The sequence below is a fragment of the Etheostoma cragini genome, chromosome 19 (assembly GCF_013103735.1).
Source record: "Etheostoma cragini isolate CJK2018 chromosome 19, CSU_Ecrag_1.0, whole genome shotgun sequence".
NCBI classification, from domain to species: domain Eukaryota; kingdom Metazoa; phylum Chordata; class Actinopteri; order Perciformes; family Percidae; genus Etheostoma; species Etheostoma cragini.
The window spans coordinates 9137859-9164327 of NC_048425.1; the positions used below are offsets into that span (position 1 = coordinate 9137859).

A 26469-nucleotide genomic window follows, 5' to 3' on the forward strand; every position below is an offset into this window, starting at 1 on the left:
TGGAAGAACTTTTGAAATATATGTTAGAGGTTTTGGTGGGTGGAGGGTATAAAGGTGGAGCTATGGAGGAGATAAGTCTGATGATCACCTTCTTTATGACCCATACTTTATGCCAGGGGTGTGCATGTTGTTTCCATGCGAGCCATAAAAGGCAGTGGTCTACATTATCTGTGAGTTAACAGCACAACCCTTCTTTTTAAGCAGAGAATATAAAATAACACAATACACAACTAACATTGTTAAGTACATTTCCCGCATTAGCACATGTTGGATATTTTTCGAGACTGGGGTTATATAAAATAATTTGGATTAATGATAAGAACACTCTAGGCCCTATCATGCACCCGTGCAAGTCCGACACAAGTGTCTCTACTTTATAAAGACCAACGCAGTTGTCAACGTCCCGTCCAGAGGCCACGTCGTTTAGACAGCAAATTTACCTGGGCCCATCTGTGCACCCTTGGGCGTGCTGGTCTTACAAAGAGGCGTGTTCAGGTACATTTTTTGCATACTGCTATCTTGAGGCAGCAGAAAGTGACCGCGGAATTGACCAACAAAAACCTGGTCTAAAGTCAATAGGGCAGCATTTCGTGGTTATTTTAACAGTGCCATGGTTAAATGCGCCTAGGCTCGTGCACACTGCGCACACTATGCTTGTTACACACAGGGATGCGCAACAGCACACAAACATACAAAAGATTAAAAATAAAAATATAATGGTTGAAATCCTCCATCATAACAGCCATGCACCAAGGTACAAACACGCCTGGCTTTTGAAGGGAGTGCGAGATGACACTCTGATTGGTTTATTGCATTTTACGCCCAAAACACACCCATGAATTGATGTAGACACTAAGTACAATCCTTTTGAACCATGCAACCGGTGCACAGACCATTATTTCTGCTGTCAAACCAGCAAAAGGGGATTTGGACACGCCTTGAACGCACCTGTGCCAGGCGCATCGCGCTGTGAACGTACATTGCTAAAATGGGGTCCTGTAGGTGTTTTGAGACTGAACGCAAGGCCACTTTTAAAGGCAGTGCAATGTTACGTGTAGTTCATGGAAAGATGTGAGCATAAACTATGGACCGTAAAAATAGTGGGCCTAGCATTGGTGACGTCAGCTTCTGATTTGTGGACTGCCGTTTTGAAGCAGTGAGTTTACATAAACTACATAATGGTGGCTCGTTCGGAATACGATCTCGTATTTGACGAAAAATAGAAGTAGTAACATTTTAATTGAGAAATTGGCCATGCAGTTGCTGGAGGAGTTCGCCTTTATGTCAGATTGACAATTGTTAGTTTTTAAGAGGGCACGAGCCGAGTTGCCCCCATCCCGTTCTTCTTTTCCTAAACCCAACCGTCCTGTTGTTATCTTGTGCCCTGTTCTTCTTTTCGTTAACCCAGCTGTCCCGTTGTTGTCCCCCATCCTGTTCTTCTTTTCGTTAACCCAACTGTCCCGTTGTTGTCCTGCATCCCGTTCTTCTTTTCCTTAACCCAGCTGTCCCGTTGTTGTCCCGCATCCCGTTCTTCTTTTCCTTAACCCAACTGTTTGCAGATACGTTGTCATCACAGATCCTGACTCAGCTGTAGATCCAGGCCTCTCTACCACAGGATTTTCCTTTAAGCTCAACATGAAGTCTCTTTTGTCAAACACTGATAGTTTACAAGTATGTGTGCGTGTGTGTGTGTGTGTGTGTGCGTGTGTGTGTGTGTGTGTGTGTGTGTGTGTGTGTGTGTGTTTGTTTGTGATTTGATTATGTTGTCAGAAAATTATAACACTAGTCAAATCAAATGTGTAGCTGAAGGAAGTATGTAAAATAGACTTTAAACACCCTTCCCCCACCTACACACACACACACCCTCATTTACATAGCTATACACTTTGAACAGTGTATGCAGTGTATGTAAGTTTGACTCTAATAGGTCTTTTCATTTACGTGGACTGTAATGTTTGATATACTGTATGTTTTCAAATGTGGGCCACAGGACGCCTAGCGGTGCTTAAAGGCAGAGCTCATGGGGATCGTATTATGAACTAAGCTTAACACACATTGATGATTCCAGGGCACTAGGATTGGGCAATGTTATGGTAAGTGTTAGGGTTAGGGTTAATGTTAAAGGAGAATTCCTGTCGATTTCAACACGAAGCTCTGTTGTTTGTAAATTTGGGGTGCCGTCAGTAGAGAGAAAAACTAAAACAATCGGTGCTGCCTACACTCTGTTATCATCGTGCTAGACTTAGCACCCAACAGGCTCAAACAGGGCAAGTTTTAAACATGTTGTTAGCCTGTAAACATGTTCAAAACGCCATTAAAAGTGCCTACACCTGTGCAGTGATTCATTCCGAGTGAACACAGTGAATCTGATTGCAGTAGATGTGACAGAAATGCATGAACGTTGTGTTAATTCAGCTCTGTTTAGTTCCTGTGTTGAGATACTAGTTAGAGAGCTCAGGGAACGTCTACAAACTGCAACACAGACAAGAGATGAAACAAAAATACGTAGGCTATCGATTTAATGATTGAATAAGGTAGTGTCTCCAAACTTATCTCAATTATAACTTGTCTCCTGCTAATTGTATACCACAGCACTTACTTTTAAAAAATAAGCACATGCTTATTTTTGAAAATATGTTTGTATCTCTTTTCTGTGTTGTAGTTTGTAGACGGTCCCAAAGCACTCGCAGTAGCAACACAGGAATTAAACAGAGTTGAATTAGCACAACTTTCTTGCATTTCTGTCACATCTACTGCAGTCAGATTCACTGTGTTCACTCGGAAGGAATCACTGCACATTTAATGACATTCTGAACATGTTAACAGGTTAAAAACGTGTTTAAAACTTGCCCTGTTCAAGCCTTTTAACGCTTGCAGTAGAATAACTCGCTGTAGGCTGCACCGATTGGTTTGGTTTTTCTCTCTATTGACAGCACTCCAAATTTTCAAACAACAGAGCTACGTGTTGGAATAGATCGGAATTCTTCTTCAAGGTTAGGGTTACGTGCTTTCAACGGTCGCAGCGCTGCCTGGAAGGAGACGTTGGGGACTCTAAACACCATTGAGCAATTGGAACACAGATTACCATTTCTTCCCGTTCACAACCACCTGTTCTCATGTGACATCACCATGACAACTGCACAAGCGCCACTGATCTGAAAGGCTTTTTTATTGCACAACATTTACAAGGCCATGAATGAACCTTTTCCCACTCTGAAAGTGTAAATTAATAATCATAAATGTTAATAATCAACAGACCCAGGAGTGTAGACCTTCAACTCATCATTGGTCATTAACTTATTAAAGGTCTAATGTTCATTACTATAAAAAATACATATCATGGATGAAGATGAATAATCTTATTTTACTTCATAAACATTACAAGCCATCTTTTACTTGGAACTATCCTGCAGCTACCAATTATGTACGGAAGATATAGAATCCATGTAACAGAGAGGTACGGCTACAAAGTTCCTTTCTGTGATATCAGATCTATGATATCTTCTATGTTTGTGTCTATAAAAAAGCTGCTTTTACAGAAGAACATCAGACGCAGTGTTTCCCCAAACGACAGCCAACAATATGACAGTGGAAGTTTATGAGGTTTTATTGTTGTTTTATGGTGCTGTATGGTGATGTTGAATAAATAGATCCTGTTTGTGCCTGGTACTGCCACTCTGATGGTATTCTGACACACATTAAGCACACCCACACACACACATCCAGGTGATAAAGCGTTGACGATTGACGTCAAAATTTGCATGTAAGGGGAAAAACAGAAGGGTTCTGGGGGGGGGGGGCAGATAAGAGTACTGTAAATTCAGAGTACATCAAAGAGCCAACCCCCCCTCTCTCTCTTTCAGTTCCTGTATTCAGCTGTCCTCTCAATTAATGGCCAAAAAAGGCCCAAAATTATCTAAAACATTACTGTCAAAAAAGATCTTTCAATGAATTCTCCAAAAATATCTTAAAAACATGCCCAAAAAGACTTTAATGGCACTGTTTCATCAGCTTCAAATGCACTGAATAAATGAAGACTAAATTAATGATATTCCCATCCTGTTTGGGTCGTAGATCTGATTGATTGTTACTGGAAAGTGTAACGTAAGAGAAAGCACTCTTGTCCTGAATGACTCAGACCACTGATCAGTTCAAAAGTTCAGTGTGTGTGTGTGTGTGTGTGTGTGTGTGTGTGTGTGTGTGTGTGTGTGTGTGTTTGTGTGTGTGTGGGCGTATGTGTCTAATGGAACATACTCAAGGTTTTATCCTAAGTACAAATTGTCTTTCCTTTGTGTAACTGCCGCAGGGTTAGTGTTAGGGTTTATTTATTGATTTATTGAAACTTTATTGATTTATAGGTATTATTTTATCATGGTGCGTGTAGACAGATGCTGTGTACTGTCTACCTGTCTTATATTGATAGCTTGTTCCCTTTTTTAGTTAATCTGTTGGTTGTCAAAATGGTTTGTCTGTGAAGCACATGAACTGCCTGAATGATATTGTATTATTAGCGCATTACACTTTGCACTTTATTGATTTCATAATTTTTCCTTGTTCCTTTTCATTGTAAGTTTGATGGACTTATTCAGTTCCTATTTCAAATATTTCTTTCTTGCACATTTATGGGTGTTGCACTTTCCCATATTCCTTTTTATTGCATTCAATTCAATTTAATTCAATTTTATTTATAGTATCAATTGATAACAAGAGTTATCTCAACACAGTTTACAGATAGAGTAGGTCTAGACCACACTCCAGAATTTACAAGGACCCAACAGTTCTAGTAGTTCCCTCCAGAGCAAGCGACAGTGCGACAGTGGCTGAAAAACTCCCCTTTGGGAAGAAACCTGGGACAGACCCAGGCTCTTGGTAAGCGGTGTCTGACGACCGGTTGGGGTTAAAATGAAGAGTGGCAATAACAGTCCCAAAAAATAGTAGTTTGTAGTAGTTCTTTGTAGTAGTTTGTGGCTTAACAGGGCACTGTGCGGCATTACAAGGCACAGCAGGGTGTAGCAGGACGTAGCAGGGCACAGCAGGGCGTAACAGGATGTAACATGGCATTGCAGAACGTGTAGCTCCTTCTGTCAAAGACAGGCTCCAGAATGTCCAAAACTCTGACGCTAGGGTCCTTACTCACACCAAGACATGGCAGCACACACCCCCAGCCCTCATCCACCTTCACTGGCTCCCAATTGAGTCCTGCATCAAAATCCTGCTTCTCACCTACAAATCCCTCCATGCCCTGGCCCCGACAACACCTCTCTGACCTCATCCATCCATACACCCCGCCCCGAAACCTGCAGTCCTCAGACACTGGACTGCTCTCCATTCCCCCCACCAGACTCTGTACCTTCCGGGACAGAGCCTTTATGTGTTGCAGCCCCATCCCTTTGAAAGCCCCTCCCTGCAGATATCTGAAATGTTACATCCCTGGGCATATTTAACAAAAAAAACACCTGTTCGCCACAGTCTACATGACAACCTCCCTGAGAGTAGCCACTGTACTTCTGAAGTCTCCTTGAGTTTCATGAAAGGCGCTACATAAATAAAAATCATTATGCTCTTCGTGATAAATAAAGCTGAATCTGTATCGGTATCTGTATCAATACAGATACAAATTAATTAATTAATTTTTGGGGGGAAACAATATTGTGTACCTTTAGCAGACATATTAAAACAGCAATTCAGTTTTATTTATAGTATCAAATCATAACAAGAGTTCTCTCAATACACTTTACAGAAAGTGTAAGTCTAGACCACACACTATAATTTACAAAGACCCAACAATGACAGTAAATCCCAGTAATTATGTAAGTTTTGGTGCTATGTCCTTACAAATCCTCTTTTAAAAAAAGCAGAGGAACAAGAAGAATGGCGAGATCATACAGCGTTGAAAGCAAGAACATTGTTGAAACTAGACATAGAATAAGAGTACAACGGCCATTCCCATTCGATGTTTATCAAAGAACGGTGACCGTTGAAGCGGGCTGACTCACTATATTTCTGAATCAATGAAAAAACTTTTTTTTCTTTTTACAATCCGTTTTGTCTGTTTTGTGTGTTGCATGTTGTGTGTTGGTCTACAAAGTTTTAAGGATGTCCTGCCTTTTAGACTGTAAACCTAGTTTACCTACAGGTACCAATAAAGTAACCTGAACCTGAACATGACCACGGCAAACTGTTCAACGTCCCCATTCTATTTCTAGGCTTTAAACAGCAACGTGGCTTTCTAACGTTAATCATTACGGAGTTATCTGTTATGTGTTATCTTGACTTGACATGACAGTCCGTTACGTTAGCTAACTCCCAGGCTGTACCTATCTAATCATGTTGGTTTCTGAGGTTACCAGCGGCGCCAACTGTCCAGAGGCATACTCAGTTCTGACCAATCAGGAACGGACCGTTAAAACCGACCGTCACTGCCCATTCCTGCATCATACTTAGCATGAAGGGAAAACACACAATGAGAGGGTCGAAGTTTAAGATGGAACATGCAAAACACTAAGAAGTTCATTTTCTCATGGACACCTATAGAAAGAGATTTATTTTTTGCAGCTACAATCTGTACAGTCACACATTACTATTCTGGACAAATGAAACTAGAACACACTTCCAATAAATAACGTGACGCCTAACCGTGTCTGCATCTAATGTTGAGTCAACACTCGTTTTAGCAAATCAGGACAGGATGTTGTTTCCATACAAATATGTTGGGGTTTTTACTTGTTACTTGTTTTAATATGAATTCATGTTGACCAGTATTCATTTCGAGAAGCAAAATTATGAAATTCCTTTATGAACAGAGTCTTTGTGTGCGGACATTTTATGGCATAATTAGACAGGGACAGTGCAGATGTGACAGGAAGTAAGGGGAGACTAGGAGAGATGTAACAAAGTGAGTGGGTGTCTTACAGTGACAGGCAGAAGATATGTCATCCCAGATCCTGACTCAGCTACAGATCCAGGCCTCTCTGCCAGAGGATTTTGCTTTTGTCAAACAACGATAGTTTTGTAGAAGTACAAGTGTGTGAGTTTTTGTGTGTGTCTATTATTTAACACCAACAACTTCACTTTGTTTTATTTATATTTATCATTACTTTAGGCTACACCACCTTTATGTTGTTACCTCTGTCTGCTCTGTGCATTGATGTCATATATAGCCTATTGTTCTTCTTAAGGCTTCTTCCTTTTTCCCCCAATTTTAGTTAGTTTTTAATGACCTATTTCTGCCTATACGGACAGAGGGTGTACTACGCTATACATGCTGTAAAGCCCTTTTAGGCAAATTTGTGATTTTTGGATATATACATATCATATATTTGACTTTGACATAAAAGGGTTGTTTTCTGCTGTTCAGAGTCAAAGAAGCAACATCTAAAGTTATCTTAATCAAAAATCAGAAGAACTAGTGATGTTATACAGACTCCGGTCCAGCAGGTGGCGATAGTGGTGCTACGATGGTTTTCTCTGAACAGTTGCTGAACGCAAATTTGAATGTGTACTGGAGGAAGCAGATGGAAGTTAATGGCCTGTTCATGCCAACATGATGGGGACCGACAGTAAAGTGGTCTCCGGTCAGTTTCAAAGAGTCCCTCTGTCAGAGTCTCAGTTAGACTTCCCTGGACAGCCGTACTCCGTGTCCGTACTCAAAGCCGGGTACTGTCTCTCTCAACCCGGCGGCACGTTCAGAGCGGACGGGACCGTCACACTCTTGACCGGAACCAGGACTATTCTAGTGGACACCGGTGGGCCGTGGGACCGGGACTTTCTCCTAGCGACACTGAAAGAGAGGGGTTTGGGCCCGGGGGACATTGACGTGGTCGTGGGGACTCACGGACATTCAGACCACGTAGGAAACCTGAGTCTGTTCCCAGCAGCGATGATGATAGTCGGGTATGATATCAGCAAAGGGGACACATACCGTCCCAACAAGCTAGCAGAGGGACACGCCTACGTTATTGACGAGCATGTGAGTATCAATAGGGATTTAAAGGGGAAGGGACTCCGTCTAAAGCATGGGCTCCAGTTAGCTAAAGAGCTCTAATTAATCACAACATTCACTTTCTGTGGTCTAAAAAAAAAAGAACATTATGTGACAAAGAAGTCCTCACAACAGGAAAAGACATTTCTAACGCGGTGTTTTTATTGTGTTTGGTGAAAAAAAAGTCCTATTAGTAAAATATTTCAGGCAGTTTGTGTACTGGTCCTGACGAAAACTAGATTTAGTTAGACTTCAAAATAAAAGCTTATATTTTTGTAGAAGTTTTTATTTTAAAAACTAACAAAATCTTCTAAAAAACTAACACGTATTTCTGAACTCAGGAATTAGACTGGGACTAAATCTAAAAATAGTTAACAAAAATAACACTACACAGAGGAACATCTGAATCAGATTTATTGACCAATTATGTGGACATTTACAAGGATTTTTGGCTCCAGTTTTTCCACTGCTCTCAATGCACTGAAATAGACTTACAGCAAAAACTAGGAAAATATACTTACACAAATCAACATGGCATTTGTAGACCGATAGACAATAGTGCAGAGTGCCCTTGAATAAATATAGGATGTTTGACAGTGAAAAGAGATAAAAGGAGTCAGACTGTGACGGAGCTGAGCAGCCTTGTGTGTTCTGCTGCTCTTCCCTCAGACGTTGACAGCATCACGTCTCTCCCACAGGTATCTGTAGTTCCCACTCCCGGACACACAGGACAAGATGTCAGCGTCCGGGTGACGGGAACCTCTGTGGGCACGGTGCTTGTTGCTGGGGACTTATTTGAGTGCTGCACAGACGAGGACAGCTGGCGGGACCTGAGTATGAACACTGCAGTGCATGAGGTCAGTCGCTGTGAGGCACTGCGCACCGCCGATGTCATCATACCGGGACACGGACTCCCTTTCAGAGTCCTCAGGAACTGATGACCCAACACAACCATAGCACCTGTTCATTTCACCGTCAAGTCCAGACAGAGCTGTGTAGCTCTGGTAACGCAAGACTAAAGAAGTAACAAAAGGAGGTCACACAAGTGTTGACGTTATTTTGAGACTGCCAGGGGTTATAGGAGCGGGCAGCATGCAGGAACAAAAACACAGACACACTACTAACAGAATATGATAAAAACATCCCAAACACACGATTAACTCTTAGTGATTTCTTTGACCCTAGAAATATATGGAATGTTCTCACTGCTATTTGAATGTGGACCACCTCCAAATGCAGTTTTTTGAGATCTGATCTCAATGCGGTCTGAGAGAGTTGTCACCTGTACGAAGAGCTGCCCACTTATGATCTGATCACTCAAGACAGATGTTAATGCTAGGTGCAAACGGAAATCAGTTTGTCCTGTCATAGCAGCAAAAACACAGGTGAAACTAAATGTGTTAACAATGGCTTAGTTCCAGGTTACCCAGTTAGTCATGACAGTAAGAAGAGCAGCTCCACAGCTACATTCCTGCTAAAGCTGGGCAGGATATCGATCTTATATCGATATTGTAATATGAGACTAGATATTTTCTTAGATTTGGGATATTGTAATATGGTAAGTGTCGTCTTTTCCTGGTTTTAAAAGCTGCATTAAAGTAAAGTGCAGTACTTTTCTGACCTTAGCAGACTTTTCTATCTGTTCTGTTATGCGTTTTACCCACTTAGTCATTAAATTGACATGTCTGATGATAATTTATAAAATTGTACAAATAACATTATGTTAAAGCACCAATTGTCAACCCTAGAATATTGTCGCAACATCGTCATTGAGGTATTTGGTCAAGATTATTGATATATTTTATTTTCTGCATATTGCCCTATCCTAACTCCTGCATATTTGGCATTTTAAGCAAAAACAGATGTAAACTGTAAAAGAAATATTATCGGATAAACTATAGACAATCTAAATTACAACACTGAATAAAATATATTTTACGATGAATTGAACTCCTGTCCTCTACTGTAGTTCCACAGCATCAGACGACACTGCAGACAAAACCTGTGAGCCACATTTTAAACAAAAGCATCACCTCATCACTAAAATTCATGGTTTCTCATTTCCAAAGGAAATGAAAGGCATTTTGGTTTATGGACTAAAACTTATGGACTGAATGATTATGATCATGATTATTTTCTTTGTTGATAAACCTGTCAATTATTTTCTGTGATTAAATGTTTGGTCTCTAAAATGTCAGAAAATGGTAAAAAATGTGCATCAGTTTTTCTCAAAAGCCCGAGTTGATGTCCTCAAATGTCTTGTTTTGTCCACAACTCAAAGATATTCTGTCACAGAGGAGAGAAGAAACTAGAACATATTCACATTTTAGAAGCTGGAATCAGAATTTTTAAACAGTTTTCATAAATGGCCCAAACCAATAAATCCATTATCATAATACGTTTAAAATTAATTTAGTTGTTGACAATAAATTGATCAATTGACTTTGCAGCTCTACTAAAAACCAAATGGGTCAATCCCAGTTCAGTAATGTTTTTTGCAAACTTTATAAGAGTATATAACAACCAAATACAAACATTAGTAATTGATATGTCAACTTCTCATCTCTTTGAATTTGACTTGGTGAAAACTGCAGGAACCTGTCTAAACTCTGGTTGATTTATGAGAATTCTTTATTTATTCCAACACTTTATTTTTCCACTTTTGCATTGCCCTGTATGTCAGAAACAGTATCAGCTTTATTTGCCAAGTATGAGGACACATACAAGGAATTTTGCTTTGGATTAATTTGCTAACAATGCGCTTAATCATACATTAATGAATAAATAATAAGTGGAACCAGTAAATAGACTGATTAGAGACAGTGCCGCTGGGTTATTGCACAGGAATTGAACCTGGCGTTTTTAGTAAGAAGTTAGCTGTTCATCAGAGTGATGGCTTGTGGACAGAAACTGTTCCTGAGTCTGTTGGTTTTGGCGTACAGTGCTCTGTAGCGCCTACCAGAGGAGAGAAGCTGGAACAGGTTGTGTCCGGGGTGAGATGGAGCTGCAGTGATGTTTACAGCTCGTTTCTTGACACTGGAAGTGCATAAGTCATGAACGGAGGGCAGCTTTGCACCGATGATCTTTTCTGCAGTCCTAACTGTCCATTGTAGTCTGCTCCTGTCCTTTTTGGTGGCAGATCCTAACCAGACAGTGATGGACGTGCAGAGGACAGACTGGATGATGGCTGTGTAGAAGTGGATCAGCAGCTCCTTAGGCAGGTTGAGCTTCCTGAGCTGGCGCAGGTAGTACAGCCTCTGCTGGGCCTTCTTGATGATGGTGTCCAGGCTCCCACTTTAGGTCCTGGGATATAGTGGATCCCAGAAACCTGAAGGATTCCACATTCTATATATTACTGTTTTCAGTCTTCACATGTGCATGAACATGTATGTGTATTATGGGTGGGGGGAATCTATCTATCTATTTGCCTTAGTATTGCAACATTTTCAGTGTTAAGGGTAATGATCTTATATTAAATAATTTGCTCATTAGAATTTTACTTTTTGTTGCTAGGATAGTAACATCAATTTTCAGTCCACTTGATGGTATCGTTGAGGTGGTTTTCTTTTGCGGTTAGCAGGGTTGACCATTAGTGTGCAGGAGGAAGTTAGTCAAAAAAAGATGGTGAAGGGAAAGGAAGTAAGTGTTTGAATAACAAAAGTTAATAAAATGCAAATACACTGCACAATATAGCAATATGTTTAGAATCTCAGTAATGCATCATGGCCTCTGGTGGTTCCCACCCCTAATGTGTATATGTATATATTCACTTCTTCATTTACACACTGATATGCCTACCTTCCCTTAGTCACATTTTTATGTTCACCTTGTTCTTTGTCTTTCTCCTTGTTCTTAAAAAGTCAAATAACAAATAAGATATATGTGTTGGCGCTATCTGACAGACCCCACGTCAAAAAACAACGCAAAGGACACCTCTTTCGTTGGAACTTGATGCCAGGGGTGCTTGACCGTGTGTCAGACATTTGACGAGTAGGGAGTAAGACTGTGTTGGTAATGACACTGTCGGCGTGTCCACATGATACAAGTCTTCCGTGATCGCGCACCCGCCCCCTCCTCCACGCATTTGCTAGTAGCCAAGGAGGACACGGAGGATTAAAAAAACATGACCGACTCTTCAGAAGAGGTAATTAACTTCAGTAGAGTGGGGAAGTTGCCAGACAACACAATCTTATGAACATAGCCATACTGAGAAATACAGAGAGAAAGAGACACCCTTGATCACATAAAATGTCCAAGTTTTGCTACAGTTTCATAATTTTCTTTGTGTGAATTTTATAATAACAATATCACATCTTTCAACTAGATTCCATTGTGGATATTTTCAACCAGCGGAACCTTGAGTTGTCATGCAAACTGGTGGGGCTCTTTATCTGTTACACACTGAACGGCAACGTCGCACTAATCTCCAATATGGCGGAGGAAACTGTTTTGAATGAAGGCTCGTCCTTTATGGACCCTTTTAAGGGACTTTTGTTGACATACTTTATGCCGGAATCATGTTACGACGAGTTCTTTCTCAATTTTAACTTTTTGTATGGTAAGTGGCTTATTTTAATATAACACCGGTAGCTTAGTGACCGACAAGACCGACACGATGTATTGCTCAATGCGTCATAACGTCATACAGCGGCTGCGTTGATAGTATGGAGATTAATGGTTATTTTAACAGGAAATAGGGGAGACTGTTTGACGTGTATGCCTGCACTGGAAACGTCAGTCCCGGATGTCTGACATTCTGTGTTGAGCTGGAATGGGGAAAAAGAGAGAGTTCTGAAACTGGTTGCTAAATTACAGTTTTTACATTATGCAACTGCCTCTTTGCATGTTGCAATGTATTTTTCGTGGAAAAGTCCTCACAGACCTGAGACATTACATCAATGCACAGTGGGAAATAGAGAACACTGCAATGTTTGTGGCCACAAAGCAACATTATTATTAAAAATAACATGGAAAGTAAATATATTACAGCAAAAGCAAACTAAATGTGTAATAAACCAAGCAAATGAACCCCTTTGCCGTCCTGTTGTGGGGCAACTGCGGCATCAGACTGTCGGTAATAGAGATGAACTCAGAACAGGGCCGGGGGATATGTAGTGTTGAAAGTTGTTGGTGCTTCCACAAAACAGTTTTTACAATGAGATTTTATATGATCATTAATAATGTGGTAAAGTGTACAGTGTCTGTCTGTATACTGGGATGTGATCTGTGACAGCCAGCTAATGTTTCTTTTCCTATTTTATTCCAGTACCATGTCTGAAGATTGTGCTGAGCAAAGGCCTGGGGATCGGCATCATCCTGGGATCAGTGATGGGTAAAACACCTCACCTCTGCTTCTCTCTAGAACTGTCTTCAGTTGGACACCTGTTTTAGTCTAAAGTCTTATTTTCATCATGTACCAATCATTAGCATCTTTAAAGTTGTTATCGTTGTCTTGTAATGTTTGTTTTTTTTACTTTTCTCAAAGTAGGATATATTCAAAAAATGTGCCATTTTGGCATCAATACTCACGTATCGTATTGGCATTACAATAAACAGTTCTACTAATCAGCCAGAAAGTCCAACGCTGGTGAAAAATTTGTAAAACAGTCAATATTGAACTAGTGCATTTGTATTTAGTTATTTTTGACTAGTAATAACTACTGAAATATTTTTTGACAGCCAAAGACTGCCTTTATTAACTAATTTACATGAAATGTTTTACTTACCTGCTATATTTCCGTTGAATTTCATCCCTCCTTGTTCACAGTGAAGTTGCCTCAGATCATCAAGCTGATGGGAGCGAAGAGCGCTGAGGGCCTGAGCTTCCAGACGGTGCTGCTGGAGCTGCTAGCCATCACAGGAACAATGGCCTACAGCATCGCCAACAAGTTCCCTTTCAGGTCGGGCCATATTCAAATCAGCTCTGTAAAGTAGAGACAAACACGGGGCTCTTCTACTTCTACAGGTCTACTTTTGGGATCACTGTACAAGCCTGCGTTCACATTGCCTGTGTAGGCCGTCAGTCTGTGCTAGAGCCCAACCAAGAAAGAATTTTCAACGCCAATATCGATACAAATATTTTGTGATTTAAAAATCCAAAATTCCAATATATCAGCCAATATATATATATATTTTTAAATCCAGAAACGTGTCACAAAACATAAACAGATTTCCCTAACATTAGTTATTTGTAGTTATTTATGAGTCCTCACTAAAATAATATGATAATGCAGTTTAAAAATAAACTTGTTTGTTTTATTGTCACAACAGAGGAACATCTAAATACATTAAAGTTCTGAAAAATAAAATGCCTAAATTGAAGATATGAAACTTAAACTCAAAGAGCGTTGCTAACAGGCACGTTGCAGAGCGCCCTCTGGTGGACAAACACCAACGCTCATAACATGGTCAAAGGGTGTTTCAGCAATTTTGATTTATTTTTTATATTTAAAAAAAAAAAGTATTTATTGGCGGTTATAAATGCCGCCAATAATATTGGCCCGTCGCCGGTACGGTAAAAACTGAGGTCTTTTTATCCATTTTGAATGGGGTAGTGTGTTTAGGCTATGGAGGTTTGCTGCAGGGGGGAAAGGAAAGAAACTGAGCTGCCTGTGGCGAAAACGTTGAGACCGACTCAAGGTTTGGAGAAACGCAATGCAACGCCACGCTGTGGTGGCCAATCACGTAGCCCGCGATCAGACTAGTTTCTTTTTGAGGTGTGAGAGTCCCGTACAACAGAAAACAGAAAACCTCACAAACAAACATTTTTCTTAATTGTCTCACACACACAGTACAATGTAGTGAAATCTTATTTCTGCAGTTGAACTAATATTAGGAGTAACCAGAGATACCTGGGATTTGACTGCCAACTTCGTAGTTATGGGGTGACCACTCTATCTCCGAGCCAAAGGCCACCCCACTGCCCCTTTCCTGCAGCAAAGCACAGTCCATCCGTCTCTTTTTTTCTCTCTTTCTTGGAAATGTTAGGATAAATACCATCTAGGTGGAAAACACTATTTGTGAAATATAAAGTATGGCCTACTCGTGTTACGTTGGGGGGTTAAAGCACAAAACAGGACGTCACATAAATGGACCGTCTTTGTGACATTCCCACCGTTGCACAACCCTGCAGCAAATCGCCGGATCCCCTTTTGCAAGTCTGAACACAGCCCAACTAGTGTATGTTGATATACAGGCTTTCCACCTTTTTGTGTTATGTGTTGAGTAACAAATTGAGTAACATGTGGTGAATGTGTCCTCAGTGCGTGGGGCGAGGCTCTTTTCCTCATGCTGCAGACAGTTGCCATTGGCTTCCTCATTCAGCACTACGGAGGCAGAACCAGCAGAGGTACGACTGCACACACACTCAGCCATCGCTCCAGGTCGGATTTAGAACACCGATACTGATAGCAGTAGTTGTTGCCGGTTCAATTCCAGCCGGGGACCATGTTGTATGTCATACTGCCATATTGGACCAAATAGACAACCCCTCCAACACCCTTTTTCAAGACTAAATTTTGAAAAAATACATTATAAGAGCCATTTGTTGTTGTTTTTTATAAAGAAAATAATTCCATTTGAAAACTCCTAATAAAAACACATTAAATAAAACATGGTAGGCTGTTGTTTTGAACATCTTAATAATATTTTCAGTATCTTTTTAGATGAAAGTGTCACATTTAAATTTATGGTAAATATTTCCAAGGCCTTCAGTCACATAATCACTCCCCTGTCAATCTCTTGGAAGCGGGCGCTTTGAGGATCACTATAACATTTTCTATGGCTGTTTCTATTTGTGGACAGTGTATCATCTCCATGACAACGCCTTGTTGTACTTCCGACTTCCAGGCTATTTTGTAGCTGGATGTATCATTTGTAGTATCTATATATGAACGTGGATAACGTTAGTGATATTGAGATGCTTGCTACAGTTACAGTTATTTCTTTGCGAATTGCGAGTGCTGCTCCTCAGCCTAGCACAGGTGTAGCCCGAGCCCCATTTGAAAACCCACATTTTCAGTGTAAGTGTTATGACCACCTTGGGCAGTGTGCTTTTTTTCTTCTTTTTTTATCAAAGTGTGTAAGTTGACAAGATATCCAGAAGATGGCGGTCAAACACAGCCGTACACAGCTCATTCATTATCCTTGACACTTCGGCATTAAAAAAAGAACAAAACAACAGGAAACTTGTGCAAACCTGTCTTGATTCAAGTCCGGGGGATTTTAGAGAAATTACAGGCCCAGTTAGGTTAGGCCAGGCAATGATAGCTCTATCTGGGACCTGTAGCAGTGCAGCAACTATTTTGACTTCAGGTAACATACAGTGCATTGTGCAGTTGCTAAATGAAAAGTAGTTTTTTTTTGCTTTTAGCTTCTATGACTTATGCAGCTGGAGCCCAGACCCAATGAACCAGACCCCAGAAAAACTCAAAGCCAGGCTCAGTGTAAACGCCTCCTTTGTCAGCCCCCGTGTCTGTCTGTGTGTTCCCTGCCAGGTGTGCTGTTTCTGGTGGTGTTCATCGGCCTGCTGGTCCTCGTGCTGTCTCCGGTCACTCCCATGCCAGTGGTCACCTACCTGCAGGCCTCCAACATGCCAGCCATCATCATCGGCAGGGTAGGCCAAGACAACACCCGTCCACTACATATACTGTCAGAACATTAACACAGATTTTGATGGCGGTGAAAAGTGTGAATAAAAAGTTTTTTTATGATGCTTTTAAATGGGGCTGGGTACCAAACTCAATACTTGTTAGGCACCAACGTAATTGCTTCTAAAGTATTAAGTATTGGAAAAGGCCTTGTCATTCAACACCCAATTCCAAAACTTAAGGATTAATGTCATCCGTGTCAGTGAGCCAATAAGCACACAGCATGTTTCTACCAAGACCTGTAATGTTTGTGATTGGCTGTATAATCTTACACGTTGTAGAGACACAGACAGTAAAAACTCTTGTAACTAGTTTTTGTCAAGGTCACAGTATTGGTATTGGTACTGGTATCGAAAATTTGAACGATACCCAGCCCGACTATTAAACCAATGTGTGTAACTGTTTTTCATTGTGTGTTCCTGGGTTTATAACTATTGAGACCTTTTTTTTTTTTGAGAATAAATGAGTTGTATTTATCACGCTCTCACCAGTTTTATCAGGAAGCCAGTGATTGCTGCCTGTTACCTTGGTTACAGTACAAACAGGGACTAATGCAGAAGGACCTTACATTTTGGAAATTGAACCTTAAAGTGTAAAGAAATGTATACTAACAGAAAGTAAGTAGTGTACACAACACAGGAGGGACTGATGGTGTGTGTGGTTGTCTCAGCTGATCCAGGCAGCCTCCAACCTCCGGAACGGGCACACGGGCCAGCTGTCGGCCGTCTCCGTCTTCCTGCTGTTCGCCGGATCCCTCGCCCGCATCTTCACCTCAGTACAGGTGACTGTGTGACTGTGTGTGTGTGTGTGTGTGTTTGTGTGTGAGACTGTGTGTGTTTGTGACTTAGGGGTGGGAATCACTTGGCACCTCACGATTCGATTCCGATCAAGAAGCGATTTGATTCTAAACCAATTAACGATATATCTCCATGCATCTTGATGCAACAACTTTTTATGTACATTTCCTTGCTTGATTTAAAAAAATACACTGTACATATAAATCTGAGTTTGTTAGATTTTGACATACATTTGTCACACACAAGTTTTAATGTTTTGTCCACTGGGGTTTTTATTGTGTAGTCATTCCATGCTTAAGCCTGTAACATGCTTGTGAAAGTCCCCTTCTCTCTCAGTGATTTCCACGTCAGAGTCTCACACATTTGTTTAAATAATCGATTATTGACATATCAGAATCGAGCATCGAATTGTTCGCGAGAGAATCGCAATGCATCTAAGAATCAATTATTTTTCCCACCCCTAGTGTGACTGTGTGTGTGACTGTGTGTGTCCGTCTGTAACTTGAACGATTGTGGATCATATGTTTACCGTTATTTTGTTACCTGTTCACATTAAACATTTAGACAAGTTTTTGTTTGGATATGATCCAATTTTATTTTCTTATGTTTATTATGTCAGTATAATGTCAGTCCTGTTAAGTACTGTAAACAAGCTAGGGATGTCCTGGATGGATTGGGAAGTATCGGATCAGTAACTGATCGGGGATCAGCAGTCATCTTGATCACCTTACTCGGATCATTTGCATCAGTAAATTCCAAAGAAGTTGACTTTATATGCTAGTTTTACAAAAACTCCAGCTTCTCTAAGTTACATCTTTTAGTGACTTTGTTTACTTAGGTATTTTATAACAAAAAACAGTGTGCAGCTCTATTATCAAAGCTAACAGTATCGATCAGAACTTTGTATCGGCAGATATTAATAATGAACATCCCTAAAACAAGCTTTTTGGGGTCAATTCTTAATGTAAACATTGGTCATTATAAACCTATTTGAGGGTTGCTTCTTGCTTGTATAATTTACGGCATAAATTCTCAAGCAAAATTTATAAAGTAACTAAAATTTCCGTGAATTAATTGATATCAAATCGAAATTGTAATGGAATCGAGTCGGGGGAAAACCTTGGCGATACCCAGCCCTAGTTCACATGTCCCACGATTATGTTGTATTGAGTCCCATTGTCTTCTCCCAGGAAACTGGAGACACGCTGATGGCCTTCACCTACGTCATCTCCTCCGCCTGCAACGGCATCATCGCCCTGCAGGTTCTCTACTACTGGAACAGCTCCCCGGAGCGCAAGAAGAAGAAAAAGAAGAGCGAGTAGGCTAAAGGACAGTTGCTAAACTTTCAATCACAGCACTTTTTATTTCCATGTCCCACTTTTTTGTTACATTCTCAAAGAAGTGTCTTTAAAACTTGACCCAGTTGACACATGAAATGCATGTACAGTATAGAAAGCCCAGGCTGGGAAGTGCGGGACACTGAATCTGCTGGACACACACTTGACTGTGACTGTGATGTAACAATGTGAACATAACGTGACGAGCGGACCTTCCATGTGGGCCCACTGGCTTTATGATTGACAGTTAGCCGCTCCTATCGGTGGTGTTTAGCTGTGAGCAGGGCTTCTGGGTCCAGATCGCTGTAATCACATTCCTCCCCATCCTCATTCCTCTCAGGCTGAGTTCACACTAGGGCTGCACCATATAAGGAAAATATACGATATGCGTTAATGTTGTTGAATATCTTGGTAACGATATTACTTGCGATAAATAAACCGATATTAGTATAAGTGTACTCGGTTCTGCATTCCTGCTGCTTTCGGTATTCCGCTACAATGCAACTAATTTCTTGTTAAGTTCAAAACCAATGAAAGGATATCATTTCCAACATTCTTTTATTGAACAAACTGAACGTTGAAATGAATATAATGCAAAAGAAAATGGGAGATGAAACTGATTGGTTTATTGCATGTTGCAAAACACACCTATGATTTAATAAAGACACTTAGTACAACCCCTTTTCGATGTGTTTATTGCTCCAGTTGATATCGCGATGACTATTATAAAATAAAAAGACAATATATTGTGCAGCCCTAGTTCACACTGCTGTTTAAATGTCTGGAAACAGTTTGTGTACTTGTCTGTTGATTTGTCACATCCAGAGCCTCTGATTTAGCATTGTCATCATGTAGATTTTTTTCTGGAAATTATTTGAAATGTAAAGAATGTGTAAAGTATGATGTTTTGTCAATCCCACATAAACAGAATCCCACACTTGCCCCTGTAATTGGAAGGTCTATTCTATGGTCTGTATTAGAGGTCATACAGAGGCAAAGTCCCTCTGCTTGCAGATGACCCCATGGGACCTTATTTTGGAAAAGATATTTATGGTAGTGAACTGAATCATTTTTTTATCCACTTTGAAATGAGCCATGAATTACACACATTATTTTAACTTGACAAACATATTTTGCGAGTCAACAAAGTCTGTCTGTTGTAGGTTTGACAGAGTACTACTCAGTGGTAGAAGTATTCAGATCTTTTAGCTTAATTTAAAGTATTACCACACTAAAAAAACAAAACTCTGTTACAATTAAAGGTCCTGCATTGAAAATGTTACTGAAAGGAATAAAAGTAATAGTACTCAATGCAGAGAAATCTGCACTTTTTATAAACCGAAAACAATCCAAATGGACCTTGATGCTTCAGCGAGATGTCACTTAGTCTTTCTAACTGTATTTTCACTGTCTTATACTTCAGTACTTCATACAACAGTTTTAATACAAACTGTGACTTGACTTGCAAACAGTAACCCCTCTAAAGACTAGTTGTTTTCTTAGAAAAATGCACATCACATGTCAGTCAGTCTGACATGAATTTTTATGTGTATAGAACATCACATGGAGTTTCTGCTTTTGCGTTTTTTTCCGAAATAAGGTCCCGCGGTGGTCCACCGGTAGGGGAAGGACTTTGCCTTTCCATGGGGATGCAATGATGCTATCACCAAGATTTCTAAATGTGTACACTGATGCAAAATGTCTACTTATTTGGGACACCTATGAAATTATTCAGAGAGTTTACAAATCACATTTTACATTAAATTACCTAAAAAGTATATACTGGCAATTGTGCATGTGAAAGATTTGCGGTGCCGCCTCTCTAACCCGACTACATTGTGTCCCGAGAGTTGTAACACGTTAGACAGTCAGCGTTTACTCCCTCCTCTGCTGCAGCCCAACCTGTTTGTCCCGAAACTGCTTTTGTGTGGTGCAGCACGCCCTTTATGTGTATCAGCCAAGCAGGGTTTTTCCATTCCCTGCCATTCTAAGGCTAAGGCGCAGCACCCAAGGCTGTTTGGGCACCGCCTATAGCAAATTACTTTTCTCAGATCTGATGATTGCTGTCAGTCCTCAGTGCACTTCTCTAGCAAGTTTTGTGTTTAAGCTTTTCGTATGTTAGTTATTCAGGATGTGCTTTAGCTTTTCCAACATTTTAAAACAGTTTGGTAATAACAATGGTCCAAAATGATGTGAAATTGCATTTTTTTTTTGATAATCATAACATTTTCTTGAGGGAAGATCCCTAAACCTCAACCCCTTTCAAAATACTATATCTTAATCTTCCAAAAACTTAGACAAACAGGGGAAACACAGCCAAGTATAGAGTTACACCAAGCAAACGCACTGCCGACACCTCAGGGAACTACAAATATCTTTAGAAGGGATTTATATGTTTAGCATATTTCATATTTCTTTCCAGCAAAAAACGCTTTGTCCTTGTCGACCACTGGTCCATCCTGATAAACCTCATGCTCCGAAAGACCAAAAATAGCTGCTGGTGCAAACCATACATGGTTACACTTTTCCTTACACAGGTGACCTTTTTCATGTATTTTTATCTCAGGTAAACACAAGTGGCCTGAGTGTTTATGACGTTGTGGATATATGATTAGTCATTTGATATGAATTAAATGTGTGAGAAAGATTAATATAAAATCTAGCTTCAATTCACTACATTGCCGTCTGTGTCGCCATTTTCCTCAGTCTCCAAAATGTTGAAATGCCTGGGTCACAGTTTGTGAAGCAGCTCCGTAAGGAGACAAATCTCATTAGGTTATATCCAAATTACTATTCTTTTGTTAAAAAATGATTATAAAATGCTATGTTTTACGCTTTGCGTCCACACTACTCTGGCATTTTTTAGTCCCTAAACCAGAGGCATTTGGAAACACTGCTGCCCCGGTTTAAGTTTGGTGGTAATTTAGATGCTTTGCAGTCTGGCTGGACACAAACGGTCAGTCTTACCGGTTAGGTAGCTTACATACCTTTCAGTTCCAGTTCCACCTCGTCACCGGTCCACGGCAATAAATCCCTGCTCTTACTTTTCACCACTGTTGTTCTTTCTACAAAGTACTTTCTGTATTTCTAACTTCTACAACCGTGATTTCCAACTGCAGAGTATAGTCATACAATCCTCTTCCTGTTTACCCTGGCACGCACATGCCAAGTGTATACAAATACAAATGGTCATGTGATATGGGTTATCAAACATGTTAATATGGACGGCTATTAGTTCTGCTACAGAGCTAAAAGGGTTTTGTGGACAGAAGGTTTTTGGTTCAAAACGCCGTCAAGAAATGAAAAGGTAGTAGTGTGGATGTAGGTATGGTGTTGAGAGAATAGGTGGAGGGACAGGGGGATGGGGGGGGGTCGTACTGAAGAAAAGATCCAACTGGTCAACACTGGCCATCAGACTGTATTCTCCACGGTGGGAGACGGTAGTGTGGACAGTAACGTCAGCCAACAAGTTCACACGTCACTCACTCACTAACTCCCTGTTGCCATGGCTGCCAAGGCCCCTTAGGCTTTTGGCTGTGGTGGAATGCACCTACGTACATTTGCTTATTAATGTTCTCAAGAATAAATGTTGAGGTACTTGTACTTTACTTGGGTCTTTTCTTTTCAGGTAACTTTCTACTTCTACTCCTTTACATTTAAAAGAGTAATATTGTACTGTTTACTCCACTACATTAATCTGACTGCTTAAGTTACTTTACAAATAAAGCTTTTTGCACACAAAACACATGTAGTTTATAAAATAAGATGTTTTAGTATAAATTAAACTACCCAACAAAACAAGTAAAGAATCTGAATACTTCACCAGTGGCTTTTGGGGAGCGTGCTGAGGGTTCAGATGTCTTCGGTCACGGTAATCACATCAGGCATGTGGACAACGAAGGGATGTCTCAGGGGGAATGGGAAGTCTTTTCAGCTCACTTGAAGACATGTCTCCTTTCCTCTACGTCCCGGCTGGTTCCCCTTCAGATAGTTTTGTCTTCCAGGTAGAACAGGGTGCTACTGTGCCCCCTCTCTGCTCACACAGAAACCCAATCAATTCACGGCTTCTGACAGCAGAGGCTGCTGTTGCTGTTGACTGGGAATGCACAGCCAGTGAAACCCAATGCTGAAAAAGGACTTCTTCACTCACCACTCACTTGTTTCTCGCTGTATAAACACTATGTGGATGAATCTGTGGAAGAATGCTTAAGTAAAAGTTCAAATATCACACTGTAAAAAATACTCTGTTGCAAGTAAATGCCCTGCGTTGAAAATTTTACATAAGTAAAAGTATGTAAGTGTCATCAAGAAAATGTACTTAAAGTCTTTAATGCAGAAAAATCCCCACATTTTAGAAACTGGAAACGGTCCGTCACTTCTGTCAATCAACTAAGTGTTTAATCAGCTATTCATTTCAGCTGGCTATAACAAAACAATGTGTTTTATAAACTGCATGTGTTTTTGTGCAAAAATCCTAATTTGGAAAATAACTAGTGACTAAAGCTTTCAAAGGACTGTAGTGGAGTAAAAAGTGCAACTTTTGTCTCTGTAATGTAGCGGTAGAAGTAGAAAGTGGCAAGAAAAGAAAAGACTCAAGTAAAGTACAAGTAGCTCAAATTTGCATGTATGTACAGTAATGGAGTAAATAGACTTAGTTACATTCCTCCACTGATGTGTAGTTTTTTTCATATGGACAATTTAAGCCATACTGTTTGGACTGCTACTATTTTCACACTCAGTTAAGTAAGTTAAGTTCAGTATTTTCTTTATTAATCCATTAGTTTTTTGTTCAATTTCAGTTTACCGTCCCAGAGCAGTGAAGAAACTAGAAAATATTCCCATTTGACATGGTGGAATCAAAGAATTCTTTCATTTACTCAAATCGATTAAGCGATTACCAAAATAATTATCGATTATTTAATAGCTGACAACTAATCTGTTAATCTTTGCAGCTCTACGTACAGTCCACTATTACATTTCTCGCCTCTGGCTGTAGGTTAGAGAATGGACAATACATGTAGAAACTCTCCCCAGTACACAGGGATGTAACAGACCTTGTATTCCTAGCATGAAATTATTATCATCCATTGCAAGCCAGTCTCACGGCAGTTCATGAAATGGTCATGTTGTGTAATGTATTGATTCTTGTACACGGATACGTTCATGTCGTTTTTTTCGTTCTGATGAGCACGAATTTTAAACCAATGTGACCGGGGATCGTGTCTTGTAATACAATCGTCCCGTTGTTGTCTCCTGCGTGTCGCGTGGGTTTTCCCCATTGTTGCGTCCCCCAGGAGATTGTTTCCCGGTGCACGAAAAAAACGAGATGAACATTTCCGTGTACACGAATCAATAGATCAAAAATAACGTTACCATTTCACGAACTGCTGTGACACATTGTTGTCCATTGCCATGGGTGTCTTTGTTATATGCATTTGCTAACATGCAAAGCTGATGTGTGACAAGCCGCGTTGGCTAATCTGATGCTACAGTGTTCTATCTAACAGGCTGACATTACATAATGTCTCATATGTCACAGGGGAAATAACCAATTCTAATTAAAAGACCATAAATATTTAAATGTGCACATTTTGTTCCACATTTGTTCAAAGCCAGCTAGAGATGTGGGCCTTCAATATGGATGCCAGTGGGCGTGTTGGATCACCATTTAGTTTGGGTTAATGTAAGTCAAGCTCACAGTTAAACAACTGAATAAAAAAGGTCTACCCATAGAAAAATAGTATAAAGCAAATATGCATAATTACACACATGGTCCCTTTACATTTTTGCTCACACACAAGCAGCCATCCACTTAAACCATTCATATGGTCTAATCAAGTCCCTTTAATGCAGTTAAGTAAGATGTAAAACACTCCACAACAACAAAATGTATGATATGCACAGCAAACACAAAACCCCAGCTACTTTCTGCTAACTTTCTGTCAAACAACCTTTTCTTTACCATCTTCACGGATGCGTGCGAGAGTTCAGGGACGGGACGGAGCAGGTTGGCTGCCTGGGATCAACAACAGCATTTCTGGACAAAAAGAAAAGAAAGGGAAACTGCTTTTAATGAGAGGGATGGGGTGGGAGCGGAGGGCAGCGCAGCCGCAGGCGGGCTGATATCTGATTGTGGAGCAGAGATGGTACAGATTGGTGTGTTTGCCAGGCCTGATCACCTGCCACTTCTCATCTTGGGAGGTCCTTCCTTCCTCCTCTGCTCGACTCAACACTCCACTGCTGTTATATCTCAATGCGCAATACATACATAGTTTAGATCATATCATATCACAAACTGTAGACTACAGCTGGGACAAAATACATTTTTCCCTATTGTATTCTTTCACGATACATGGGTGCCAATTGGATTTGTATTGTGATTTTCATTTATTATGATTCTAGAAGTATTGCTATCCAATAGTATTGAATATTGTGTTTTTCTTTTCCTTCTAAAACAACAACAAAAGTTGACTATTACACTTCTAGGGAAAATGTATCCGTTCTAAAAACTGTTTTCTAAGAAGAATGCACATGACATCTCAGTGAGTCAGTCTGACATTTCCTGCATTTGTAAGAAGATATATCGATTTTAAAGATTTGTCACCAAAAATATCACAATAGGTACGATTTGAGATTTTTTCCACCACTGTATACTTGACATTACTCAACTCAGTTATTTTCCATAGAGAGGTGTATGAATGCAAAGTTTCCAGATCTGGGGTTAGATACCGCTGAGCTTTGGGTTACGCATCGTAAGATTGTAACATTATAAATTGGACTCACTCGGTAGTTAATAAAAGAATTGATCAATATAAATAATGATATTCACACTAAAACAAAACTAAGGATGTCTGGAGCCAGATCAGAACCAATCTAAACATTTTGGTAAGTTAAGATTTTGTCTGAGGAGAAGAGTTGGGTGACAGTAGCTCAGTCCATAGGGAGTTGGGTTGGGAACCGGAGGGTCACTGGTTCAAATCCCCGTATGGACCCAAAAAGTTGGGAGCGTGGATTGGTGGCTGGAGAGATGCCAGTTCACCTCCTGGGCACTGCCAGGTGCTCTTGAGCAAGGCACCGTACCCCCCGACCGCTCAGGGCGCTGGTTCAGCTGGCAGCCCACTCACTCTAACATCTCTCCATGTATAGTGCATGTATAGGTCCTGAGCATGTGTGTGTATTTCAGGCCTGTGTGTGAGTACTAACAAAAAGTGTGTACACAGAGTGTAGTGCAGTAATTTCCCCATTGGGGACTAATAAACAAATTATCTTATCTTATTATCTTAAGAGTTCAAAGTACCAACTTCAACACTTAAACACTGCTAGTTTGCATGAAAAGGGGCCGGTTGACAGAGATGTTGATAACTGAAATGAGAAATTGACTTGAGTTGAATAATACTGAACTATTGAGCAGCTGAATCCCCTCAGCGGCAGAGACTGTCCCCCCCCCCCCCCCCCCCCCCCCCCCAAAAAAAAACACATTAGTAATTTGTTAAAGCAGGAATTCTGACCCATTTTTACGTTAATTGAGACAGCACCCTCCATACTAGTTATGACAGAGCAAAGCAGGAAGTAAGGTGACAAAGTATAAGAGCGCCAAATACACGTGTAAGTAGTGATGTAGACAAAAGCTCAATAATGCCAAAAGTGATGAAAAAAGTCCTAGTATAATATTTCAAAAATAGTGATAAAAAAATCATAGTATAGTC

The 26469-nt window shown here is 40.3% G+C and overlaps 2 protein-coding genes across 2 annotated transcripts; both read left to right on the forward strand.

The window, feature by feature from the left end:
- The first annotated feature begins 7487 nt into the window (after positions 1–7487).
- On the forward strand, positions 7488–9204 carry mblac1 (metallo-beta-lactamase domain containing 1). The gene is made up of 2 exons (XM_034856887.1): positions 7488–7969; positions 8680–9204. The coding sequence occupies exons 1-2, from the start codon at positions 7544–7546 to the stop codon at positions 8917–8919; spliced, it is 666 nt and encodes a 221-aa protein (XP_034712778.1). The 5' UTR covers positions 7488–7543; the 3' UTR covers positions 8920–9204.
- A 3161-nt stretch (positions 9205–12365) lies between these two features.
- Positions 12366–19339, forward strand: mpdu1b (mannose-P-dolichol utilization defect 1b). The gene is made up of 7 exons (XM_034856868.1): positions 12366–12539; positions 13248–13313; positions 13749–13881; positions 15244–15329; positions 16477–16595; positions 17300–17410; positions 18617–19339. The coding sequence occupies exons 1-7, from the start codon at positions 12413–12415 to the stop codon at positions 18746–18748; spliced, it is 774 nt and encodes a 257-aa protein (XP_034712759.1). The 5' UTR covers positions 12366–12412; the 3' UTR covers positions 18749–19339.
- The last annotated feature ends 7130 nt before the right edge of the window (positions 19340–26469 follow it).

Coding starts and splice junctions, on each gene's coding strand:
- mblac1 (XM_034856887.1), top strand. CDS start 7,544: ATGATGGGGACCGACAGTAAAGTGGTCTCCGGTCAGTTTCAAAGAGTC. Junction 7,970..8,679: donor CCTACGTTATTGACGAGCAT/GTGAGTATCAAT, acceptor TCTCTCCCACAG/GTATCTGTAGTTCCCACTCC.
- mpdu1b (XM_034856868.1), top strand. CDS start 12,413: ATGGCGGAGGAAACTGTTTTGAATGAAGGCTCGTCCTTTATGGACCCT. Junction 13,882..15,243: donor GCCAACAAGTTCCCTTTCAG/GTCGGGCCATAT, acceptor ATGTGTCCTCAG/TGCGTGGGGCGAGGCTCTTT. Junction 15,330..16,476: donor CGGAGGCAGAACCAGCAGAG/GTACGACTGCAC, acceptor GTTCCCTGCCAG/GTGTGCTGTTTCTGGTGGTG.